Raw genomic sequence first — 21,377 nt, 5'->3', positions numbered from 1 at the left:
ACATCTTTGCCAATACTTGTTATTTCTTATCTTTTTGATACTAGCCATTCCAAATGGTGTGAGGTGATATCTTATTGTGGTCCTGATGTGCATTTCCCTGATGAATAGTGATGCTGAGTATCTCTTGATGTGTCTGCTGGCCATCTGCATGTCTTCTTTGGAAAAATGTCTATTCAGGTCTTCTGCCCATTTTTTAATTGGATTTTTTTTTTGGTATTGTTTTTTGATATATTTTGGCTATGAACCCATTATCAGATATATCATTTGCAAATATCTTCTCTCATTCAGTAGAATGCCTTTTTGTTTTGTTGATGGTCCTTTGTTGTGCAAAAAATTTTTATTTTGGTGTAGTCCCAATAGTTTAATTTTGCTTTTGCTTCCCTTGCTTTAGGAAATATATGCATAAATATGTTGTTAAGGTCAATGTCCAAGAGAGTAAGTACTAGGTTTTCTTTTAGCAATTTTATGGTTTCAGGTCTCACATTTAAGTCTTTAATCCATTTTGAGTTTATTTTTGTGTATGGTTTAAAATAGTGGTCCAGTTTCACTCTTTTGCATGTAGCTGTCTAGTTTTCCCAGCACCATTTATTGAAGAGACTTTTTTCCATTGTATATTCTTGCCTCTTTTGTCATAGATTAATTGACCCAATAGGCATGGATATATTTCTGGGCTCTTTATGCTGTTTCACTGATCTATGTGGGCTTTTATTGTTATAAAATTGGTTTTTTGTCTTCAGTTCCTGAAAACACTTCAGAGCTATAAAGTTGAAATACGTGTCTTATTCAAAACAAACCCCTTTCCACCACAACTGGGTCGATTTTAATGAGGTGACTTTTGGAAAGCACCTAAGGATGGGGGCTGGTTGCCAGGGGAACCAACCATGACTAGAGGATTAAACCTTTCAGTCCCACCCCTTCAGCTCTGGGAAGGGGAGAGTGGCTGGAAGTAGAATCAACTGCCAATGGCTAATGACTTAATCAATCATACCTGTGGAATGAAACCTCCATAAAAACCCAATAGGATGAGCTCTGGAGAGCTTCCACGATGGTAAACACATGGAGATTCAGAGACAGTGGCACACACAGAGAGCATGGAAGTTCCATTCCCTTGCCACATACCTTGCCCTATGCATCTCTTCCATCTGGTTGTTCTTGAGTTATATCCTTTTATAATAAACCAGTAATTTAGTAGGTAAAATGTATCTCTGAGTTCTGCTGAACCACCCTAACAAATTAATTAAACCCAAGGTGGGGGTCACTGGAAACTCCAATCTATACCCAGTTGGTAGAAGCACAGGTGACAACCCAAATTTACAAATGACATCTATAGTGTGTGTGTGTGTGGTGCAGCAGGAGGGAAAGACAGTCTTGTAGAACTGAGCGCTTAATATGTGGGATACAATGCAATTTCCAGGTAGATAGTGTCAGAATTGAGTTGAATTGTAGAATACCCTACTGACATCCACAAATTGCCTTGTGGTGTAGAAAAACCCCCCACATACACACTGGAAATTGTGTGCAGAACCTTTTTAGTACTTAACCCAGGAAACTGATCAACATTATATAATGAGCTAAACTGCAAGGGGGAAAAAAACCAATAACAACAAAGCAAAGCCAAAAATTATTCTCCTCAATAGCTAGTATTACCTGTTACAAACCACTTAAATGCCTCAAGCTCCCCACCTATGCCAAAACACTTCAAAATCTTATACAGGTAAAAATAATACCACACAAGGTAAAAATAATCCCAAAATACAAAAAGAATTTTTAATTATCTTAGAATCTGTGGTTTCTTCCATTTTACACTTACAGATATTTTCAATGGAAAGGATTTCATTAGGAGCCTTCATTTTAAAGGAGAACATGGTATTATTTGTTAATTTAAAGAATTAAGAGGGGGGTGCCTGTGTGGCTCAGTCTGCCTCTGGCTCAGGTCATGATCCTGGAGTCCCGGAATCGAGCCCCCCAGTCAGGCTCCCTGCTCAGCGGGGAGTCTGCTTCTCCCTCTGCCCCTCACCCTGTTCATGCTCCCTCTCTCCTTCTCAAATATAAAATCTTTAAAAAAAAAATAGAGGAAACAAAAATGACTGAAAATTTCCTCTTAGCAGAATTGACATCAGCATGTAACAGCTTAAGCCATTCCTCCTTTTTTGTCCCTCTTTCAACAACTAATCAGGCACCCAACCACAAACAAAAGTGCCTTTATGGGAGTTGTGGGAAACAGCATCATACGCCAGGGGACCTAGGCGTCTCACCCACACATGCATCAGGTAATAGGCAGACAGATTCAGCACAGGCTGCAGAAGAGCCAGTGAACCTGCCCTAACCCCTCATGGCCACAGTCGGGAAAAACCTGAAGAGTGCTGACCTGGGCAGATCCCAGTGAATGAAAAAGAATTTGTGGAAATCCAGCCTTCCCTAGAGGAGGAGATTCCAGCTTGCCACTGGTGACAGAGTGGAGCGGTTAACAGAAACTGCCAGTGCTGTCCCTCCCCCAACACAACACAGTGTAGCTGAACCATCTGGCAGCATCCTCTCCCAAGAGGGAAAAGGAGAGTGGTGAGTTAATACTCAGCTATCCCTGCTGAATCCGATGCTGGTGGAGAAACTCATTTCTCTCCAGCAGCGCCCAGAGTACTGAAGCTGGACCTCCATGACTGGTGGGAGGGAGGAGATCAGGAAAAAGGCAAATGAAAGTATCAAAGGCATTGAAGGGATGCAGTACTTGCTGACTGCGCTGAGAACTTTAGCAGGAAGTTGATCCATAAGCCTATGGGAGAACCTCACCTGACAATCTCCCCACCGGGCCCACAAGCACCCCAACACCCTGAGTGCTAAACTCACACCTCGCCCAACTCTGCAACCAGCTCCTCACATACAATTCCAAGTGAGGTGGCAAATGTAAGTCTGATAAATGAGTGCTATCAGAAAAAGAGACTAATATCTACAGGCAAAGAAGAAACCAGAAACTTGAGTTACAGTGCCACTTTCTAGAAAACAAAAGAAGTTATCAGCAACCAGCCTGGTGGTTTGTAAGACTCAGGGAAGAGATAAGAGCTTAAGAATTGTGTCACATGAAGAAGCAAAAATGTGGAGAAGATGTATCCACATAAGGAGGAGAAAACTCCACATACTATAGGACCAACAAAAAGTTTAACCCATCTGAAGGTAACTAGTATAGATTTGAGGAAGTATCTGCTACCTTAAAGGCAAAAGCAGCAACAAAAATCTACAAGAACATGAAAAATCAAGGAAATACATCATCACCAAAAGATAACAACAATCTTCCAATAACCTAACTCAAAGGCACAGAATTTAACAAGCTATCTGATAAATAATTCAAAACAGCTGGTTAAGGAAACAACAAACTAAGAAAACACAGACAGTTCAACAAAATGAGAAATCTACAGAGAGAAATCATAAAAAAGTAAACAGAAATGCAATGAATGCAATGAAAAATGCTATAGAGAGCATCTACAGTAGAGTAGATCAAATGGAAGACATAATAAGTGAGCTGGAAAACAGCAACTTTGAAATAACCCGATCAGAAATGAACGAAGAAAAAAAGAATGAAAAAGAACACAGAAAGCACATGATCTACGGGATGACATTAAATATACAAATATTAGAAACAGCTGCCAACTTCCTAAACCTGGGGATATATTTGAATGACCTGTGTTTTTTTCACAGTTCACAAAACTAATAGATCATCCAATCATCTCAATGCAAAAAGACCTTGTCCAAGACACAATATAATGACACTGTCAAAAACAAACACAGAGACAAACTGAGGGTTCTAGAGGGGAGAGGGGTGAGGGAATGGGTTAGCCTGGTGATGGGTATTAAGGAGGGCAGTATTGCACGGAGCACTGGCTGTTATATGCAAACAATGAATCATGGAACACTACATCAAAAACTAATGATGTAATGTATGGTGATTAACATAACATAATAAAATTAAAAAAAAAAAAAGCACAGCGAATCCTAAAAGCAGCCAGAAAAAAAAAAAAACACTGTAATCTGAAAGGAACACCCATTTGGCTATCAGCAGGTTTCTCAGCAGAAACTCCTTGGGCCAGGACAAGAGGAATGACATATTCAAAGTTATGAAAGAAAATAAGTGTGGGCCAAAAATACTGCATCTGGCAAAGTTAGCTTTCAGATATGAAAGCGAAACAAAGACTGTCTCAGACAAACAAAAGCTGAGAAAGTGCATCACCACTACATCTGCCTTGCAAGAATGCTGAAAAGAGTCGTTCAAGCTGAAATGATTCACAAGAGAAAAAAAGGAAAAACAGAGCATACCACCATGGAAAAACACTGATTTACAAAAGAAGGCACAAACAAAGGGAAAAAGAAACTATGAAAATACAAAACAATCAGAAAGCAATTAATAAGATGGCATTAGTAAGTCCTTACATACCAATAAATACTTTAAATGTAAGTGGATTGAATTCACCAAGCAAAAGGCAAACAGTAATTGAATGGATTAAAAAAAAAAAAAAAAAAGGACCCAACTATAGGCAGCCTACAAGATACTTCAGATTTAAGGATACACATAGGCTGAAAGCAAAGAGATGACAAATGATATCCCATACAAGTAGAAACCAAAAGAAAGAGGGGGTGGCTATACTTATATGAGACAAAAAAAACTTTTCGGCTAAGAACAATAACAAGAGACAAAAAAAGGTCATTATAGAATGATAAAGAGGTCAATTCATCAAGAGGATATAACAATCATAAACATATACCAACCCAACAAAAGACCACCAAAATATATTAATATATATATATTAATTAAATACTAACAGAACTGAAGGGAGAAATAGACAACAATAAAAGAATAGTAGGGGAGGGCGCCCGGGTGGCTCAGTTGGTTAAGCGTCTGCCTTCAGCTCAGGTCATGGTCCCAGGGTACGGGAATCGAGTCCCGCATTGGGTTCCCTGCTCAGCAGGGAGTCTGCTTCTCTCCCTGCCCCTCCCCCTCTGCTTGTGCTCTCTCTCTCTCTCTCTCAAGCTCGCTCTCTCTCCCCCAAATGAATAAATAAAATCTTAAAAAAAAAATAGTAGGGACTTCAATACTCCACTGTCGTCAATGGACAGATCATCCAGACAGAAAATCAACAAGTAAACATTGGATTTGAACCATACATACATTAGATAAAATGAACCAAACAGACATTTATAAAGCAATCCCTATCAAAATTCCAATGGCATTTTTTTTAAAGATTTTATTTATTTATTTGAGAGAGAATGAGATATAGAGAGAGAGAGCATGAGAGGGTCAAAGAGAGAAGCAGACTCCCTGCTCAGCAGGGAACCCAATGCATAACTCGATCCCAGGACTCCAGGATCATGACCTGAGCCGAAGGCAGTCGCTTAACCAACTGAGCCACCCAGGCGCCCCTCAATGGCATTTTTAATAACAGAAAAAACAAAATTTATATAAAACCATAAAAGACCCCAAAAAAACAGAGCAATCCTAAGAAACAACAAAGCTGAAGGTATCATACGTCCTGATTTCAAACTACACTACAAAGCTATAGTAATCAAAACAGTATGGTACTGGCATAAATACAGAATAGAATTAAGACTGTGAAATAAAGCCCCACATATACAATCAACTAATTTTTTTTAAGTAATCTCTGTGCCCAATGTGGGGCTCAAACTCATGACCCCAAGATCAAGAGTCACATGCTCTACCAACTGAGCCAGCCAGGCAACCCTAGGATCAACTAATATACAACAGGAGAGCCACAAATACTCAATGCGGAAAGCACAGTCTTTTCAGTGAATGGTGTTAGAAAAACTGGACAACAAGCAGACAAATGACTAACCCCATTTCTTACACCACTCAAAATGGATTAAAGACTACGTTGTAAGATCTGATATTGTAAAATCCTATGGTGATAATCATATTGCAATATACAAATATCAAATCAACATGTTGCACACCTTAAACCTAAAATGTTATATGTCAACTGCATCTCAATGAAAGGAAGGAAAAGAAAATTCTCCCTTATCTACTGATTACCTATTAGGAAATATTCCATCCTCCCTCTCTTTTTTAGTTGTTGTAAAAATATGACAAACCAATAAGGACCAAACCATGCATGCTCACAACATACCCCCTTTCTCCTTCCTACCCTTTTCTTCTCTTCCTCTTCTACTTTTACTCTTGTTCCTTGAGTAGCCATCCACAGCTATTCAAGAACAACCAATCTCAGGATACAAAATCAATATACAGAAATCATTTGCATTTCTATATACTAACAATGAAGCAGCAGAAAGAGAAACTAAGGAAACAACCCCATTTACAATTGTACCAAAAATAATAAAATACTTGGGAATAAACTTAACCAAGGAGGTGAAAGACCTGTACTCTGAAAACTACAAAACATGATGAAAGAAATTGAAGATGACACAAACACATGGAAACGTGTTCCATGCTCATGGATTGGGAGAACAAATATTTTTAAAATGTCCATACTACCCAAAGCATTCCACAAATTTAATGTAATCCCTATCAAAATACCAATAGCATTTTTCACAGAACTACAACAAATAATCCTATAATTCGTACGGAACCATAAAAGACCCTGAATAGCCAAAGCAGTCTTGAAAAAGAAGAATAAAACTGGAGGCATCACAGGGCACCTGGGTGGCTCAGTCAGTTAGGTGTCTGCCTTTGGCTCAGGTCATGATCCCAGGGTCCTGGGATCAAGCCCTGCGACATTGGGCTCCCTGATCAGCAGGGCGTCTGCTTCTCCCTCTCCCTCTGCCCCCCCTGCTCATGCTCTCTTTAGGCTGTCAAATAAATGAATAAAAAAAACTGGAGATATCAAAATCCCAGACTTCAGGATACACTACAAACTACAGTAACCAAAACAGTATGGTACTAGCACAAAAATGACATATAGATCAACAGAACAGAATACAGAGCCCAGAAATAAACCCACGATTATTTGGTCAATTAATCTTTGACAAAGGAGGCAAGAATATGCAATGGGAAAAAGACTCTTCAACAAATGGTGTTGGGAAAACTGGACAGTTACATGCAAAAGAATTAAAATGGACCATTTTCTTACATCATACACAAAAATAAACTCAAAATGGATTAAAGACCTAAATAGGAGACCTGAAGCCATAAAAATCCTAGAATAGAGCACAGGGAATAATTTCTCTGACATTGGCCACACCAACATTCTTCTAGATATATTTCCAAAGGCAAGGGAAACAAAAGCAAAAATAAACTATTAGTACTACATCAAAATAAAAAGCTTCAGCATAGCAAAGGAAACAATCAACAAAACAAAAAGACAACCTACAGAATGGGAGAAGATATTTGCAAATGACATAGCCAATAAAGGGTTACGATCCAAAATATATAAAGAACTTACACAACTCAACACCAAAAAAACCAAATAATCCAATTAAAAATGGGCAGAAAACATGAACAGACATTTCTCCAAAGACATTCAGATGGCCAACAGACACATGAAAAGATGTTCAATGCCACTCATCAAGGAAATGCAAATCAAAACCACGATGAGATATCTCCTCAAACCTGTTAGAATGGCTAAATCAACCACATAAGAAACAACTGATAGCAAGGATGTGGAGAAAAAAGGAACCCTCATGCACTGGAATGCAAACTGGTGCAGCCATTGTGGAACACAGTATGGAGGTTTCCTCAAAAAGTTAAAAATAGAATTACCATATGATCCAGTAACTACATTAATGGGTATTTACCCAAAGAAAATGAAAACGCTAATTCAAAAAGATATATGCGCCCCCCCCCCCGTTTACTGCAGCATTATTTACAATAGCCAAGATATGGAAGCAACCCAAGTATCCATCCATAGATGAATGAATGGACAAAGATGTGGTACATATATACAATGGAATATCATTCAGCCGTAAAAAAAATGAAATCTTGCCATTTGCCACAACAGGGATGGACCTATAGAATGCTAAGTGAAATAAGTAAGAGAAAGACATAATACCATATGATTTCACTCATATGTGAAATTTAACAAACAAAACAAATAAAGAATGAAAGAAAAAGACAAACCAAAAAAAACAGACTTTTAAACATAGAGGACAAACTGGTGGTTACAAGGGAGTTGGTAGGGGGATGGATGAAATAGGTGAAGGGGATTGAGTACACATATCGGGATGAGCACTGAATAATATACAGAATTGGTGAATCACTGTACTGTTCACCTGAAATTAATATAACACAGTCTGTTCATTATAGTGGAATTAAAAAAAAAAAACAGCCAATTGACCTACACAGCCTAATCCAAGAATTACCAGATACTTGGTGCTAAGCCACATGAATTTTATTCACAAATGAAAAAGAATGCAAAAAGATCAATTTGCTTAAATTTTCCTAAGTGACAACTCTATTCTAGGCCAGTGATAAGGACAACTCCAGGGTCTGCCACCTTTTTAGATTCAAAGCCAAGAGGAAACACCAATGGTCACTCCTGGAGCCACTGTCAGTGGTGGTCTGGAGTGGACCTTACATCCCATATCTATTTCACTCCCTGCCTACTGAAAAACAGCACTGCTGTTTGCTGACCTGTCAGCTCAGGGGTGGACCTGACTGATTAAGGGATAATCCCAAGTGACTGATTCAGGAATGGGCATGTGACCCAATCCTCGCATATGAAAATCCAGAAGAGGCTTTTCTGGTGGATGCCTGCAGTCAAATCCAGACCCAGCCAGGGCTCTGGTAACAGCTATCTGAATTTTACTTGCAAATGGAAAAATGCAAGTAATCTCTTCAGAGAGTTATGAGAGAACAAACTATCTCTTAATCTGAACATGAACAAGGATGCAAACACCTATTGCTATGACAGCATCCTAAAATCCAACCATGAAAGAGGACGCCATGCATAAAGCTAACACAGAGGAAGGAGGGCAGAAATAAGAGACTTACAGAGAAACAGAGCCTCAACTGTGCCCAACTTACCTCCTGACTCTATGGCAAACAAGTAATATTCCTTAATATTAAAGTCAGACAGAATCAGGTTTATTTTACTTGCAGCCAAAATCCCTAACAGACTGGTACTATTTTTATAATCGGAAAAATATATATATTTAAAATATCAATGAATAAGGGGGGAAAAAAACAGGCCATGCTCAATAAGAGCTTATCAGAGAAATACTAATGATCCCTTCCACAACTTTTGCTGGATATTGCTACATATACCTCCTTCTCATACTATGTGATATTTCTTATTAAAACGGAGTCTGTACTTTCCGGAAATGCTCAGATACTCTAATCACAAGAAAAGCATAGTCAGGATCAGAAGCACAGGATGGAAAGGGGATTAAGGGATGGCAGACTGCCAAGCTTCAGAGCCTTTCCCGCTCCCCATCCCCCAACCTAAGCTTCTTTACCAATTTTCATCACAGTAATAAATTGAACAGTTTAAAAGTCATGGCAATGTTCTCATCTTGGACAAGATGACCTCTTTAGACAGGGAAAATGTTTCACTGCACTCTACCAAAAGACCTATTGATCCCGGGTGGAGCCTGGTCAACTAGTCAAGTTGAAGAGATATGGCCGAGTCTTAAAAGACGAAAGTGAATCCACAGGACAGAGTGGCAGGAGAGGTAGAGACAGAGGGAACTCAGGGGATCTGCAGAGGGTCCCGCTCGAGTACTCAGCAGAGTACTGGAGGGCCCAAGAGCATGATGAAACTACGGAGGCTGAAGGAAAAACCTGAAAGCATGAAAGACCACCGTAATCAGAGCTCCCAGACGGCCAGAATGCTTGGGGACACAGACATTCCAACTATAGCAAAAGCCAAGCAGCAGAGAAAAACCGTAATTAAGTTGGACCTGCAACCTGAGAAGTACCACAGGCCAACAAAAGTAAAAGGGCAGCATCATTTTATCTAGAATTACCCCATAAATTTTGGTGGCCTATGAGTGGCAGGGCAGGGGAGAGGGGCATACTACTAAGTTCCTTCCTAGTGTCAGGCACTTGAGAGGGATCAGTAAAACACAGTCCCTGCCCTTGTGTGCATTCCGTAGTCTTCAGGACAGATGCATCAACTCCCTCCTCTGAGATACTCCTTCGGCTTTTGGCCAGCAGCCAGCTAAAAGGTCCCCTCCTTGAAAAAGCCTTCCTTCATCCCTCTAGCGACTACAGAGTAGCCTGCTTTCCTTTCCTTACCGTACTCTTCACAATTTCTAATTATCACTTATTATTATTGTATGATTATGATTATTGTTTTGTCCCATGCACATTTAGAATATGAGCTCCATCAGCAAAGAAATCATGTCTGTCATCACAGCACAGCATATAACCACTGAAGGTACTCAAACAATTCCTGAATTAATGAAAACAAGAGCTAAGACCAGGATAAGTTTTCTGATGATCAGCATTTCCTAGGCTATTGGTTCCCCTAGTTATGAAGGGGCATACGAAGTACTCACCTCTACCTGAGTCACATTGATGACCAGCACCACCACCATCAGCACTGCAAGCAGACAGCAGAAAAGCCGTAGTTTGAAGGAACTGATCCACATTGTCTGGCTGTGTCTTGAACACCCATGGCCGACGCCATGCTACCTTCACTCCTCAAAACTCCATGTCTTTGTTCTTCTGATCTGCAGACGAGCTTTTAGCTGAATTTGTTTCTTTTCTGCTAGTATCATTAAGAGTTCTTTGTATGGAGGAGAGGCTGGGGTTGATTTAAGCAGCACATTTTTCTTCAAAGGACTCCTTCAAAGAGGGAAGATGAGAATACAGATCACCAACTGCAACAGCCTAGTGTGTGGTAATAGGAAATATGCCACACTTCTTCCTTAACCCTCTCAAAGGCCCAAAGTCATGAGGGGAAAGCAAAGAGCCAGAGCACAGTAAGATCTGTTCCATATTCAATTTGCTCAAACCCAACCCCAGACTTCCATATAAATACAGCGATATTTGTCCCGCAAATTTTAGGTTTTCACTTTGAAGAATGTCTTCAAACCCTTAGAATTAGAAAATTAAAGTCACTGTTAAATTTCTAGAGGTCTAAGTAAATAAAATCACTCCCCTTCCCTTATAGTTCAAGTTATATAACACTCCTGAAGTAATTATATTTGACGAGCATTGAGAGGAAACCTGGTGATTTTATGCGGAGTTCTGGAAGACTGTGCAAACCATCCTGACCTCCTCTAGGAAACAAGGAGTGCTGTCCCCCTGCACAGCAGAAGACATGAAACACCCTTTGGACATCCAGCTCCCCCACCATATATGTAGCACTGATGATGCTCCCTCAGCTGAGTAACAGGGCCCAGGAGGGAAGACACTTGCCCTGAAGATATAGGAAAGAAAAGCTAAGCCTGAGGATTAAAAGGAGACCCAAATCCTTCATCATAACTGCTAGAGGCAGAGGACTTCAGAGCCTGCCGCTCCTACCTGTTCCCCCATAGAAAGAACTCTCATGCTCTCCCCAGTTGTTATTTTAGTTTAGGTAAACAGAAAAAAATACTAGGATTTTGTTTCTACCTAGACTCTCCACGAAGGGCAGGGTGGAGAAGTCAAGGTGAAAGGGTGCACAACTATGGCGCAGAGGATCTCTGAATACCTCAGCTGCACCAGAGTTCCCTGCAGCTTTGTACTGGACCTGGCAAGCTGTTCTCCTCCCTCATTCTTCCACTCCGCCTGTCTAATCCACTCCCATGCCCAAGGACCACGACAACTCCTCCTCACCTCTGCTTCATAAAGGAGACAGAGCTAGGCTATTCTAAATTGCTCTCCATCCTCAGAATTCCCACAGCACTTTCTTCTCACTTCACTTCTCAGCGTTTTCACTCCCCTGTATTTGTATGTATTTCCTGTGCCCCCAAGTAGACTTATACCAATTACGATTTAAAAAAAAAAAAAAAAACGAAAACCAGAAACCAGGGGCGTCTGGGTGGCTCAATAGGTTAAGAGTCCAACTGAAGGTACTCAAACACTTCCTTGGTTTTGGTTCAGGTGGTGATCTCAGGATAGTGAGATCGAGCCCCAGGGTAGGGCTCCATGCTCAGCATGGAGTCGGCTTGTCCCTCTCCCTCTCCCTCTGCCCCTTCCCCAACTTGTGAGCTTTCTCTCTCGAATAAATAAAATCTTAAAAAAACAAAACAAAACAGGGGGTGCCTGGGTGGCTCAGTCGGTTAAGCGTCTGCCTTCAGCTCAGGTCATGGTCCCAGGGTCCTGGGATCGAGTCCCGCATCGGGCTCCTTGCTCAGCGGGGAGCCTGCTTCTCCCTCTCCCTCTGCTGCTCCCCCTGCCTGTGCTCTCCTTCTCTGTCAAATAAATAAAATCTTAAAAACAAAATGAAACAAGACACAGAAACCATGTATCAGAGAAAAAGCAACTTAGTAATAACAATGCCTCACACTCCTTTGAGTCCCTCACAGCATCTCCCCCCTCCCCCCTCACATGATATATGTTGATTTGACAATGCACAAAACAAAAAATTATGGAGGCCTACTCTGTACCACACACTGTACTCAGTGCCAGAAATTCCCATGGAAAAGCTTACACTCCTCTCCTCAATTAAATAGGAATATTTATTCCTCTACAGGCTGTCACCTCTACAGGGATACCAAGCACTGTGGAAGACTGCACTCAAGCCTTTGATGACCCCTCAACCCCACCCCTCTCTAACACCCAAGCACCCACTCACCCCAAAGTGCCTGTAAATTCTGGGAAGGAATGGCTACGAACTAGAAGAAATAACTGTCATCAGGGCCCAACTGCTCCTCCACAGAAACCCTCTCAAGGAGGTGGCCATAAGAATCATAGGCTTCCAGGGGCGCCTGGGTGGCTCGGTCGTTAAGCGTCTGCCTTCGGCTCAGGTCAGGATCCCAGGGTCCTGGGATCGAGCCCCGCATCAGGCTCCCTGCTCAGCGGGAAGCCTGCTTCTCCCTCTGCCTGCCACTCCCCCCTGCTTGTGTTCCCTCTCTGGCTGCGTCTCTCTCTGATAAATAAATAAAATCTTAAAAAAAAAAAAAAAATAGGCTTCCCTCACGCCCAGAGAGGGAGAAGACCAAAGATGATACTCCACCGAGATCCAGCAGCACAACAGTCAGCACAGGGTGCATACTGCGGAAACACCAGCAGCTTCAGGAAGGTCAGTGTTATTCAGAGCCGGGGGGGGGGGGGCAGCAGTGCAGCGGAGGTCAGGGGTGCAGCAGCACGGCAAGGGCAGCAGACTCCAGAACTACAGGGACTAGAGGGATGCAGGCAGCAATGCAAACATGCAAGAAACCCCTCATGGCCAAGGACTTGTACTGAAAATCATTCCTGGAGGGGCATGCCAAGAAAAGACCCAACCTCCTGCTAGGAGCAAGCAAAGCACTGAGCCTTGAGAAACCCATTTGTGTATCTAAGTGGATGTGGCTTGAGGCTCACTTAGACCTCTCTTTGAAAAGACATATATTAAAATGTTGATAGTTGCTACCTCTGCGCAGCTTTTTTTTCTCCTTCATCTTTATCTTTGTGTCCTAGTTTTTCACCAGGAAATAAAAATTACAAATATAAAGAAAAAAGCAGGTTTCTAAAAGTAATAATTAAAGACAAGCCATAAGGAGAAACAGAGCATTAAACCAAATAGAGGAAAACAATTCAATTTAAAATGAAAAATTTCAAAGGGAAAGAAGGAATCTCTAATCATTCTCTACTGTTTTCCTACAAATATAAAACCTAGGCATTATAAGAAGAAAGTTATTTGCAAAGACAGCAAGACAGTATCATTCGGTATCTCAAAGTGCCTTAGAATTGAGTAAAAACAAAAGTGCTAGATGGGAATGACTCTAAGGAAAAGTTTCCTAGATCAATGAAAAATAAAAATACATTACTGAATGTTATTTACCTTTTTTTTAATTTCCAGTTCCCAAGAAGAGGTGCTTATTAGAACTAAGGGATTGAGCTTACATCTAACTTTCCTTCCAGTGTAAAGTCCTGAATTCAAGCAATCATGACAACACTTATTCTCTTCTTGCCACATTCAAAGCACGGGTTGATGTTTTCTCATTTTGATACCATTCTTCCTGCTGCAACAGGGATACGCATATGACATACAGGTTAAAGATGCTGAAATTAAGGAAAACATATTTGAAATAAAGAGTACAATTTTATACCAAGATGCACATAGATTTCAGTATAACATAGGAGGAGAAACATTTCCTTTACTACTAATAAAAAACAGTAACTGGCTATTTATATATATTAACTTAAACACAACAAGTCACTCCTGGATCTGAGCTGAAGGTCAAAACTTTATAATTAGCAATATAACTGAAAAATCACAAATCAAAGATAAAAGTTCCATATGTTACTTTTCTTAAATACTAGAATAATCATGTACTTCAACAACCCATCCCACCACTATAGAAAATAAGAGGTATTTAGATCCAAAAGTTATGATTACTTCAGGAGGAATTTAAATTTGAGTGATCTTGTTTTCAAATCCTTCTAATGTATCAGTCCACCACTTAGTCATGCTTCATATTTATGTTCGAAGGACAAGCCAAAAGTAAAATGCACGGTCTGTTGGGTCTCTTTCGCCAAAGCTGATTAAGACTACCTACCAGCCAATCTAACTTCTTTATGGCCTGTCGCAACAACCCTAGACTGCCATTATGTACCTGACCTCCTACCCCATCTCATAAGAGAATTACAGAGTGACTGCTTCATCACTGGGAATCAAAATTGTCAGTAACATCAATGAGATCGTTGAGTTCAGTACTAAAAAGAAAATTAGGCAGCAAACCCCTCCTCTAAGGAACTAAAGTTCTTAGACAACCATTTCACAAAGACAATGTATTACAGGATAACCACACAGCCAGTTTCTGGGACAGTCCCCATTCTAAAAACCCCGAACTGCTATCCACATAAATATAATTGTACTTGCCAGACCAAATGTCTAGAATTTTAATTCAGAATACATGGACCCCCTACAGAGAAGACAGATCACAGATTTACATGGAATATAACCAGACTTAAATATTTATATATCAGGGGCACCTGGGTGATTCAACCAGTTAAGCATCCAACTCTTGATTTCAGCTCAGGGTTGTGAGATCAAGCCCCATGTCAGGCTCCGCATGGAGCCTGCTTAAGACTCTCCCTCTCTCTCTCTCTCTCTCCCTCTAAAAAGTTATATATCAAACTCTCCAAATTGCAGCTGTATAACTCATAAACACAGAGAACAAACTGATGGTTGCCAGAGGGGAGGGGAGGGGGGGGGGGGCGAAATAGATGAGGAGGATTAAGAGGTACAGATTTCCAGTTACCAAATAAGTAAGTTATGGGGATGCAAATATAGCATAGGGAACATAGTGAATAATACTGTAATAACTTGTATGGTGACAACAGTAACTACACTGTGGTGATCATTTCATAATGTATATAAATGTCAAACCACTATGGCGAACACCTGAAACTAATATAATATTGCATATCAACCATACTTCAATAAATAAATAACAAACAGCAGCTATATTTCACAGGGTGCTGGATAAGACCCTGAAACTTAACAGGCCAGGACCTAGAGAAAGAACTGGAGACATATCCACAAACATGACAATGATGGGTCACCAAATAAGGTCAACCCTTGGACAAAGAGGAAGCACAGCAGTAGTCTGCAGGACTTGTTTCCCCTGATTCCATTTCTCTTTCATTTATCCCCACCTCACACACCCAAAGTGCTAACTCACCACCCAGGCCTTCCCTTGCCCTTCTTCCAAAGCAGCACCCCATGCTTTCATGGGGGGCTGGAGGGGTGGAGAGGAGCAGATGAGAAGTAAAGAAATCAGTTAAATAAGTCACAGAGTAGTAAGAGCTGTAAGAAAAAAAATAAGGCACATTGGTAGGCTGTGTTCTTTAACCTTGCAGGCACATTAATATCATCCTGTAAGCTTTTAACAATGCCAATGCTTAGACTAGACTCAACTAACTGAATCGGAATCTGGTGGGAGCAGGGTCCAAGAAACAGCTTTTAAAAAAAGGTTTCCAAATGATTATAATATACTGCCAAGCAGGGAAACCGCTAGTATAAGGTGGCCAGAGGGGTTATTTGTATCAGTGGGTCAGGGATGGCCTTTCCAAAATGATCTCTGAATTGTAACTTACACCGTCCCCTCAGGACAATCCGATTCCAGGGTAACAAGGACAGCCAACCTCGCTTCAGTGATCTATTCCTTCGTTTCCCATCTCAGTAACAAATAACAGCACTGTATCAGGCCAGAGACTGTGAAGGAGACAAGAGACTAAGTACAGTCAAAGGAAAGCAGAACCCAGACACCTTGGAGGAAAGCGTGTTGCTGCCTCCACTGCATGGAATCAGACAATTAATGATTAGGGTCTGGGAGTCCCGCCAGCTTCAAGTACACCCTGATGTTCCAAATGATAACCACACTGAGGAAGGGGAAGGCCCATTGAGCAGTGTGATTCTTCATCTTTAGGAAACTGGCAGCAATCCTCCTTTAGAGTAAATAATGAAAAGAAAGGAAAATTTTACAGACAATTACACACAAAATTCGTATAAATCCTGACGGAGAATGCCACTTACCACCACCCTACTGGCCTTTGGTCAAGCGGAGATGGGTGACAGGCCAGGGTTTCCACATCACACCTTGCAAAGTCACACGCTTCTCTCCCCATACGACCTGAATCTGATGTCCCAAAGCGTCAGCTCAGTAATGCCAGAAGAGTCCAAAGTGTGAGAGCATCGCCAGGCAAGTGGCAGCTGGATCCCGGGGCAGCAATGAGACCGGAGAATGGGGCTGAGGAGGGAGGCGTCGCAAAGTGCACCGCACCGAGTTAGGGAGAGGTCTTTGGCGGCTGCACCTGCCCGCCTTGCAGCAAGTCCAGAAAACTGAGCGCGGAGATGCTCGCGTCAGCCCCGCCCCCTCCCTGCCGGGACCCGCATTGGCTCGGGCAACTCAGGTCCGAGGCTGCGGCAGCCGAAGGCTGCAATTCTTCCCCCGCCGAGGGCTGAAGCCTCCCCTTTCTGGCTCCAGAACCTCCAGCCGTGATCCCCGAGTCTGCAGCTCCTCTGCACCAGGCCGGGGACTCAGAGGTCGGCGCGTGCGGAGGAAGGGGCTTCGCAAACTAGAGGCGCTCGCGAGGCGCCAAGCAATGGGTCGCTCGAGCGGCAGGGACCCAGCCCGGCGCCTGCGCACAAGCCGGAGTCCCGCACTCACCGGCAGGCCCAGCTGTCCGCGGTGCTCTCTCCGGTCGCTTGGCATTCGGACACCCAGATCTGGAGCCGCTGCGCCAGACTGCCTGGCCCCTGCTTCCTGGCCCCGCTACGTCTCTTCACCCCCGACCCCCGGCTACAATTGGTTGAATTCCAGGAGGGGCGGGCCAAGGACGCTGACTGACAGCCGCGGCCGCCCTGCGCGGAACGCTGAGCCCCGAGGCGAGGCAAGCGTTGTGGGCGCCGCTCGTACTGCGGTGCCGCCTTGCTTCTGCGCGCAAGGGGGCCGCCCAGCTGTAGCCCTGTGGCCTGAGCTCTGGCCCCTCTCGGGACCGGCTTCTCTCGCCTTCGAACATCAGGGTTTCCCAGGGACAGTCTGTTTCAAGGCTTTTTTCTTGTCAGCGAAAATGACCAAACCGGAGAAGCCCCTACTTGGGCCGTCTTTCCTGCCAGTGGCGGAACGTATTGTTTCCTCTGCCAGAAAAAACACTATTGGCCATGCACGAGCACTGGGACGACAGATCCTTACAGCTTGCCCTGCTTGAAATTAGTCGACTTACTCTATTTGCCCTTAAAACAGCCTGTTCCTTTTACTCTCCCTGTACCTAACATAGATCTTGTGACAAAAATGCCTGCATACGTCCCCCCCCCCCGCCCCAATTCTGGGTTATCCTATTTTGGACATTCCTCTAAGCGGTAAGACCTCCACGGCTATGTGAAATTCAGAAACTGACAGGAGTCCTTGGAAGACAGAGGACCCGCTCAGGAAGCCGGAACGTACTGCGGACTGCTCTGTGTTCTTCAGTGCACAGTGGGGTTAATGGAATTTATCCCAGCAAAACGCAGGCTCTAAAAATAGACTTACCCCCAGACTATTATCTCAAGGTTGAAGAAGAACTAATACAAATTGCAACTAACATTAATTATTTTTACATTTACTGACCACAATGGACTCTACGTGCTTATTCAGATGTTTTCGTGGCAGGACTACATGCATGGATGACTAGACCTACAAATGGAAGAAAAGGAGTTTCATTCTCCTTTCTGGAGAAATTCAGCCTTCCAGGGCCTAGTCATAAAAGTGGCTTCCGTTGCCTCTGTGCCAGATGAAGAACCCCATATGATAAACTTGTGCTCTAAGTCCTATGTCCCAGACGCCCCATCACCTATCTTTTACAGTTTGGCTGCCTGGTAAGTGGCAAATACTTGAACAGGATATGCTGACTTCTAGGGCATGGTTTTGGACCACATTAGTGATCTCTGATAACCCCTTTCTCACACAGGCACTCATAACCCTGAAGCAGTTGAGTCATCTTACCTACTATATACAGTCGTTTTAGCCACAAACAAGAGCAGCCAGGACCAGAGAGGCCTGCCTATCACTACCAGATATTTTCAAATAAATCTGACTGCAAAGTCACCACACTCCCAATGAAAAATACTATCATACACAAAATATACAATTTGGATCTTAGCCTGACTGGGGCTGACACACAGCTCTGCCTCTTACTAGCAGTGCCATCCTAGGCAAAGGATTTAACTTCTCTGGGCTCAGTTCCTCAACTGTAAATTAGGGGCAACACTACCTGCACTTAGAAATAAATGAAATGACAAATGAAAAGTCCCCTAGCACAGTGTCCCAAATCTCTTCCTCTTAAATTCCCTACCTCAGGTTATGACATGGCATAAGGAATTTCTGAATAATACATTTATGATAATCTAAATTTGAAAGCTGGAAAAAAAATGAGAACATAAGGTTTGTATGTCATGATACAAAACCAAAGGAACTGTTCATTTCTGACCCATCAGCAAAGAAGTTTAGATGCTAATGTTACTAAATTTTATTTCTCTAAGAAAACAAAGCATGGATCTTAAAGTTAGATAAGCAAAAAAGCAAATTAAACCTGTTTCTGATGTAGCTAATTTGGGGGATATTTAACAACAACCTGGCTCCATCTCTGATGGCAGAAGCTTGGGGCACAAGCACTTCTGAGCCCATGTCAGTTCCTGCTTGTTTGCTTCTGAACCCTTTGAACAAGTGACTAAAATCTGGCCCCCAAGCCCCTCAAACCATTGTTCAAAATAAGTGACTACTGTCACATTAGGTACCAAACACCCTATTTCCATAACACCATTGACCATGAGAAGATTCTGCCAACGGTAGGAGACTAGAAGGAAGAGGAATTTGGTGCCTGTATGAGTCTGTTCAGGCTGCCATAATGAAATGCCATAGGCTGGGTGGCTTAAACAACAGTTTATTTTCTCACAGTTCTGGAAGCTAGAAGTCCCAGATCAAGGTGCCAGCTGATTCAGTTCCTGGTGAGAGCTCTCTTATTGGCTTGGAGATAAACCCCTTCTGTTTCCTTTTTTTTTTTTTTTCAAAGGAAGTGTGTGAGTGTGTGTGTGGGGGGGGGCACTTGGAGGCCTCAGGAGCTCTGCTGGGCAGTGCAAAAGGAGCTTCTTCTCCTGCTACTTCATATCCTGCCTGAATTCTTCTAGCTCTCCATGCTGCTCCTCCTTCTCAGGTTGCCACAGCTCCCTCTTGTGCTGTATGACATAGTCCTCAAACCACCTGACCTGATTGGCAATCCAGAACATAGCCACAGGGAAGGTTAGGTAGTGTGTCATCTAAAACACCTCCAGCTTCATTCCCATCTTGTTTCTTTATCCCCCCTCCCAAGGACACCAGTCTCATTGGATTAGTGCCCCACCCTTATGACCTCATTTAACTTTAATTGCCAAGGCAGTCTCATGCATGCAGTCTTTCATACATATGGCCTTGGCCTGGAACACTTTCTTACCAAGAGAAGAAAGAGTCCTCACAGCTTGTGCTGGAATTTTTGCCCTATGTGGGACTTTCTTCGTGTAGTCCTTTATTTTAAGACACCTGAGAATTCCTTCGCCATTTCCACCGTGTGAGGACACACTAAAACAACAGCCATCTATGAATCAGAAAACTACCCTCACCAGACACCCAATCAGCTGGTACCTTGATCTTGGACCTCAAGCCTCCAGAGCTGTGAGAAATAAAGTTATGTTGTTTATAAGCCACTCCATCGCTGGTATTCTGTTATAGCAGCCCAAATGGACTAAGACCCTTATACTATCCACTCAAAACAATTTTTCCCAAAGCCACTTAGGTCATCCCCCTTTTTCTTACCCGTTCAGTGAATTTATGTCATACACCTGTAATACTTAGATTCAGTTGTCATAATCCATACTCCATCCTAAGATCCCCTGACACCCTACTTGAAACTTTGGGGGTAAAATTTACATATAATAAAACTTCAGCCCTTATGTACTATTCTATTAGTTTTAAAGGTCAGTATGTGACGATAAAGAGGTCAATTTGTCAAAGATCTAACAATTGTAAATATTTAGATATAAATATTAAATATTATGTGGATAAATATCAGATATATTACATAAATATATAAAGCAAATACTACCAGAACTAAAAGGAGAAATACAGAGCTATACAATAATAGTTGGAGACTTTAATATTCCATTCTCAACAATGGATAAATTATCCAGATAGAGAATCAATAAGGAAACAGCAGATTTGAACAACACTACAGACCAAATGGATCTAACACATACAGAACATTCCATCCAACCGCAGCAGAACACATTCTTCTCAAGAGCACATGGAACATTTTCTAGGATAGATCATGTTAGGTCACAAAACAAGTCTCAGCATATTAAAGAAGATAAAAATTATATCAATTATCTTTTCCAACCACAGTGAAATGAAATTAGAAATCATTAACAGGAGGAAAACTGGAATATTCACAAATACATGGAAATTAAACACATTCCTGAACATCCAATGAATAAAAGAAGAAATTAAAGGGATATAAAAAAAATATTTTGAAGGGCGCCTGGGTGGCTCAGTTGGTTGAGCGACTGCCTTCGGCTCAGGTCATGATCCCGGAGTCCCGGGATCAAGTCCTACATCGGGCTCCCTGCTCGGCGGGGAGCCTGTTTCTCCCTCTGACCCTCCCCCCTCTTATGTACTGTCTCTCTCTCATTCTCGCTCTCTCAAATAAATAAATCTTTAAAAAAAAAAATTTTGAGACAAATGAAAATAAAGACAAAATACCAAAACTTAAGGGACGCAGCAAACAGTTCTCAGAATTGTGTCAACCATATTCAAATTTTAAAAATTTATTTTAGGGG

General features: G+C 42.1%; 1 protein-coding gene and 1 pseudogene across 5 annotated transcripts in view; both read right to left on the bottom strand.

The window, feature by feature from the left end:
- Positions 1–17,306, bottom strand: part of NXPE3 (neurexophilin and PC-esterase domain family member 3) — a 45,869-nt gene extending 28,563 nt beyond the window's left edge. The window contains exons 1-5 of one of the 5 annotated variants that reach the window (XM_028119231.2): positions 17,203–17,306; positions 16,569–16,782; positions 16,130–16,247; positions 13,869–14,049; positions 10,456–10,744 (exon numbers count right to left, since the gene is read on the bottom strand). In XM_028119231.2, the coding sequence (XP_027975032.1) occupies positions 10,456–10,548 (93 nt within the window). In that variant the 5' untranslated portion in view covers positions 10,549–10,744; positions 13,869–14,049; positions 16,130–16,247; positions 16,569–16,782; positions 17,203–17,306. Of the gene's footprint in view, positions 1–10,455; positions 10,745–13,868; positions 14,050–16,129; positions 16,248–16,568 lie in introns of all 5 variants that reach the window. The other 4 variants (XM_028119229.2, XM_028119232.2, XM_028119230.2 and 1 more) reach the window with 4 other exon arrangements.
- An 854-nt stretch (positions 17,307–18,160) lies between these two features.
- LOC148165003 (protein PET100 homolog, mitochondrial pseudogene) lies at positions 18,161–19,853 on the bottom strand (annotated as a pseudogene).
- Positions 19,854–21,377: the final 1,524 nt, after the last annotated feature.

This window comes from Eumetopias jubatus, unplaced genomic scaffold (genome assembly GCF_037043125.1).
Source record: "Eumetopias jubatus isolate StellerSeaLion01/CBP00866 unplaced genomic scaffold, mEumJub1_p1.0 scaffold_1, whole genome shotgun sequence".
Taxonomy (NCBI): Eukaryota; Metazoa; Chordata; class Mammalia; order Carnivora; family Otariidae; genus Eumetopias; species Eumetopias jubatus.
The sequence above is the reverse complement of the archived record's forward strand: the minus strand, read 5'-3'. Positions and strand labels throughout refer to the sequence as shown.